The sequence below is a fragment of the Lactuca serriola genome, chromosome 9, assembly GCF_051521515.1.
Source record: "Lactuca serriola cultivar US96UC23 chromosome 9, Lser_US96UC23_V15, whole genome shotgun sequence".
NCBI lineage: Eukaryota > Viridiplantae > Streptophyta > Magnoliopsida > Asterales > Asteraceae > Lactuca > Lactuca serriola.
The window spans coordinates 11,764,373-11,769,125 of record NC_136416.1 but is presented as its reverse complement, the minus strand read 5'-3'; the positions used below and the strand labels follow the sequence as shown (position 1 = coordinate 11,769,125).

Sequence of the window (4,753 nt, the reverse complement as noted above, 5' to 3'; positions counted from 1 at the left end):
TACATTGTTTACTCGTCTTTTACTTTTCCTTCAGACACTCCAGTTTTTCTCGTAAGCGGATCTTGTTGACACCACACTAGCCTTATGGGTTTTCCTCTCAACTTAAAGTGATTTAACTGTGATAACAATCAGACCACAATTGGTGATGTGGCAAGTTTGGTCAACAAAGAAAAAAGTGAAATTGGTCAACAAATGTCAATGTGGCAAAAAGGTAGCTGGATGCCTCTTCACTTTGGCCAAAATGACGTAATCGGCCCAACAAAAACGACTTCATTCCCTCATAAAGCCATAAAAATAATTTAGAGACTCAATCGGTCAACTCTATAATGTTTGTATGTCATATGTGTCATTTTCCCCAAGAAAAGAAGAAAAAAAAATCAATTTTTAAAATCCATCAATTGGTTAACCAATCTTTTCTCTTCTTAAATTGATATTAAAAAAAAAAAAAAGTAGATATAAATCAAAATATGATCGCATATATTGATAAAAAAAAATTCCAAGCTCTAATACAAATTTATAAAGAAAAAAAATCACAAATCTTGTCACTTTATCCAAATTCATTCCATATCTCAACGCAAGCGAAAAAAATAAATATATTAAGTTGTCTTTAACTTGGTTCACTAAAAAATTATAACCATATATACGTAGGTGTGATTAAACTCGAGTACGTTTAGAAAATGAGAAGCCGAAGCTTTGGTGCAAAACTGCAAATAAAGACATCTAGCCGCTAGTTTCTCTGTTATTGTTACCAAAACCAGCATCTACAACACCTCTTCTTAATTGTGTGTCAAGCAATGAGACCTTCCAAGTCATCATGCATGCCGCAACTTGGCTAAATCTTTCTACGACCACCTCCATATGTGTCCATCTCTCATCCACTCTCCTCTTCTTTAAATTCCATTTCCATCCTACCACTCCACCACCATCCACAGTCTACTACACTACCATGGCTAACATTTCAATCCTCTCTCTTTCTCTAAGCTTCCTTTTAGTCTTCCATGGCTGTCTTGCTTTACGCCCTTTCCAGCAGCAGCAGCAGCAAAACCAGTGCCAGATTCAAAGAATCAATGCTCTTCAACCCAATGAACGAGTTCAAGCTGAAGCTGGGTGGACTGACTTCTTTGATTCCAGCAACCAGCAGTTCCTGTGTGCCGGAGTGGAGGTCATCCGCCACCATATCCAACCACAAGGACTTCTTTTACCTTCTTACGTAAACACTCCCCTCATGGTCTACATTCTACAAGGTAACTAACTCGGTTTAATTAAATTTCTAACTTTTTTATTTGTACTTATGGGGGTTTAATTTGTTTTTTTTTGTTCTAGGGAGGGGTTATCAAGGAACTATGTTACCTGGGTGTCCGGAGACATTCCAGTCGTCGCAACAACTTCAGGAGGGAAGTGGATCGTTCCAAGATCGCCACCAGAAGATCCGCCATTTCCAGCAAGGTGATGTGGTGGTTTTCCCCGCCGGAGCTGCTCACTGGATGTACAACGACGGACAAGAGGAAGTTATTGCTGTTGCTTTGCTCGACTCCACTAACTCAGCAAACCAGCTTGACCAGTTCCACAGAGTACGTATATCTTAAAAAACCTTAAAACTCTTCCATTTTTTTAGACCCCTACACCCATATATTAAACATGGTTCATGCAGAGATTCTTCCTTGCTGGAAACCCACAACAAGGACAACAACAACAACAAGGAGGAGGAGGAAAATCATGGGGGAGGAGTCAGAAAGGACAGTCACAGGAGGAGGGTTCCGGCAACATTTTCCGTGGGTTCGATCTTGAAATGCTTGCAGAGGTATTCAATGTCGACCAAGAGACAGCTGAGAAACTTCAAAGTCCAGATGACACCAGGGGTCACATTGTGAAGGTGGAAAGAGGACTTCAAGTTATCAGACCACCAATGAAGAGTGAACAACAAGAACAAAGAGGCCGTGGAGGTGCCGCAAATGGTTTCGAAGAGACCATTTGCTCAGCGAAGATGACACACAACATCGACGATCCTTCACGTGCAGATTTCTATAACCCACAAGCTGGATGGTGCAACAATCTCAACAGTTTCAAACTCCCCATCCTCCAAATGCTTCAACTCAGTGCCGAAAGGGGAGTTCTTCGCAGGGTTAGTAGCAACTGCTTATATATTCACCAAAAATCATATATCTTATCATTAATGATCTTATTCGTGATATATGGGTGTAGAATGCTATAGTGTCGCCACACTGGTTGATGAATGCACACAGCATAATCTACGTGACAAAGGGAGACATGGGGATGCAGATAGTGAACCACGAGGGACAAACAGTGTTCGACGACCAGATCCAGGAAGGGCAGCTAGTGGTGGTGCCACAGAACTTTGCGGTGGTGCAAAAGGCAGGCGAACAAGGGTGCCAATGGATAGCTTTCAGGACCAATGACAACGCCATGATCAACACCTTGGCGGGTCATACTTCTGCTCTAAGGGCTATGCCGGTGAATGTGATTGCAAGCGCATACCAGATGACGCCGGAACAAGCATGGAGCTTGAAGTTTAACAGGAAGGAGACGGTGATGTTCAGCCCGACGTCGAGGTCTACTGGGAGGTCTATTGCTGCTTAAGCTCTTGGTGTAGAAGAGTGCGGCCGGTTGTATGTTTCTTTAGGGTTTCGATATATATGGAATAAGGAGAGATGTAAGGTGGTTTATAGTTTTTAAGGACTTAAATTCCATCCATCGATGTAAGAAAGTAATAATAAAGAGTTTTTTTTTATGGTATTGAATAGATTATCATATTGTCGCCTACGGTTATCGAGTTTATTTCCCAGTACAAGCTGTTCTTGAAAATCATTCCTAAAATCTTATTTTAATATTTAACGAACAGTTTTAAGAGCGACAAGATGGATTCTGTCATTTTAGTATTTTACGAAAATATCGAATGCGAATCTACGCTAAGTATTCATTTTACAGAATACATGTTATTTTACGAAAATATCGAATGCGAATCTACGCTAAGTATTCATTTTACAGAATACATGTCATATAAAATATACTGGAACATTTTTTTTTACAGAACATTTGATATTCGGTAAAATGAATATCAAATGCGGAGCTACAAGATGAATTCTCTTTGTATCAAAATATTTACTTTTTTTTTGAAATATTATCATGTAAAAACGACAAAATTGCAAAAATGGTTCATTCGATTTGTCAAAAATACGGGTTTTGGTCCAAAAAAAATTGGTGGTGTACCAATGGTCCAATTTTGGATACTTTTAGTGTTTTTGGTCCCTATCAACTTAAAAAGACTATCATGCCCTTATATTTATTTTTGTTATTTTTATATTTCATCAAATATTTTTAATTACTTAAAAATGAGAAAAGTCCCACCCACCATATTTTTTTCCCTTCCTCCGTCTACAGCCTTCATACAAAGACCCTCGAACATCATCGACGTCGTCTGCAGAAGCCTTCCACCGCCGACGATCTCCCGGTTTTTGTTATACTCGTTTTTGTTGCATTATCGCTACCAAAGAACAGATCCGATTAACAACCCTTCAAATTCAACTTCTTAAGATTGCTCACAGCTGGAAATCACGAGATATCGAAGCGATGTTTGTTAGTACAGGTCGTTGACCTTCGGTGATTTTCTGCTGAAGATGATGGATTGTGGGTGTCCGGTTCAGTTCTAAAGGCAAGTTTTGGGTATCGATGATTTCGTTGACCAGTTGCGTGCTCTTCACCTTCATCTCCTTTGGGTGTCGAAGAATCAACCTCAATAAGGATTTGTTAGAGGCAATGGATGTGGATTGAGCCCCCATGATCTTTTAATCAATTTTATTTGTAATCAATTTTGGGTTTTATGAGCTTTAATTGTGCAATGTTATAACTTCACCGTTCTCTACTTTAACAATTCGAGTTACAAGGGAGTCGATTGGGTATCGTTGGGTCAAATTACATTGGGTTGAAGATCACATACCCGACCGATTGTTTTGGGTTCAATAAGTTCTAAAGCAAATCCATGGATGCTACTGAACCTGAATAGCTCACAGCCTCACCCTTACCCACGATGTTGAAGGTGTGGACTTCTAAAAAGTGTTGCTCCTATCTTCGATTGTACAACTGATCGTCATCATCCTCTCGCTGTCGTTTCTATCTCAAATCCTCTAAAAGTGGAGGTCAGAGAAATTGACACCATGGCAACAATTAGATCGGTTGCAGTGGTCTCGTAGATTGGTTCTCCAGTTGTTGAGCCACCACCTTCTCCCGTCTCATAGATGGTGATCGAAGATGGAGCAGAGAGAAAGAGGGTGGGATTTTTTGAGGCTTGCATGACAGATCCGACAGGTGGTGGTGGTGGTGGTCTTCTAATGGCGGTAGTCCAGCAAGTGGTGGTGTTCAGTAAGCGGCGGTGGCCCGGAAAGTAGTGGCCTCCGACAACAATGAAGAGAGAGAGAGAGAGAGAGATGCTTATCGAAGATGGGGAAGAGAGAAAGAGTGTATGTGGGTTAGTAGGAAGTAGGGTGGGTGGGGTGGGTGTGATATTTTTTTAGTTTTTCTTTTAATTAAAAGAGTAAGAAAATAATTAAAAAAAAATTAAAAAAATAAGTAATGAAGGGCATATTCGTCATTTTAGGTAGGGTGTGGACCAAAACCACACAAAAATGCCAACAATAGGGACAAAAACCACACAAGTTATCCGAAATTGGACCACCGATGCATCACCAAACTTTTTTGGACCAAAATTACATAATTTTCCCAACCAGAGGGACAATTT

The 4,753-nt window shown here is 40.2% G+C and overlaps 1 protein-coding gene across 1 annotated transcript; it reads left to right on the top strand.

Annotated features, from left to right (window-relative positions):
• Nucleotides 1-712: 712 nt before the first annotated feature.
• Nucleotides 713-2,720, top strand: LOC145073698 (11S globulin seed storage protein Ana o 2.0101-like). Its single transcript, XM_079020209.1, has 4 exons — nt 713-1,244; nt 1,324-1,571; nt 1,652-2,122; nt 2,203-2,720. Exons 1-4 carry the CDS (start codon nt 815-817, stop codon nt 2,596-2,598), a joined length of 1,545 nt encoding a protein of 514 aa, XP_078876335.1. The 5' UTR covers nt 713-814; the 3' UTR covers nt 2,599-2,720.
• Nucleotides 2,721-4,753: the final 2,033 nt, after the last annotated feature.

Excerpts from the sequence above, each read along its gene's own strand:
- LOC145073698 (XM_079020209.1), top strand. The coding sequence starts at position 815 with ATGCATGCCGCAACTTGGCTAAATCTTTCTACGACCACCTCCATATGT. Across the intron at positions 1,245-1,323 it reads CATGGTCTACATTCTACAAG|GGAGGGGTTATCAAGGAACT; the intron begins GTAACTAACTCG and ends TTTTTGTTCTAG. Across the intron at positions 2,123-2,202 it reads AAAGGGGAGTTCTTCGCAGG|AATGCTATAGTGTCGCCACA; the intron begins GTTAGTAGCAAC and ends ATATGGGTGTAG.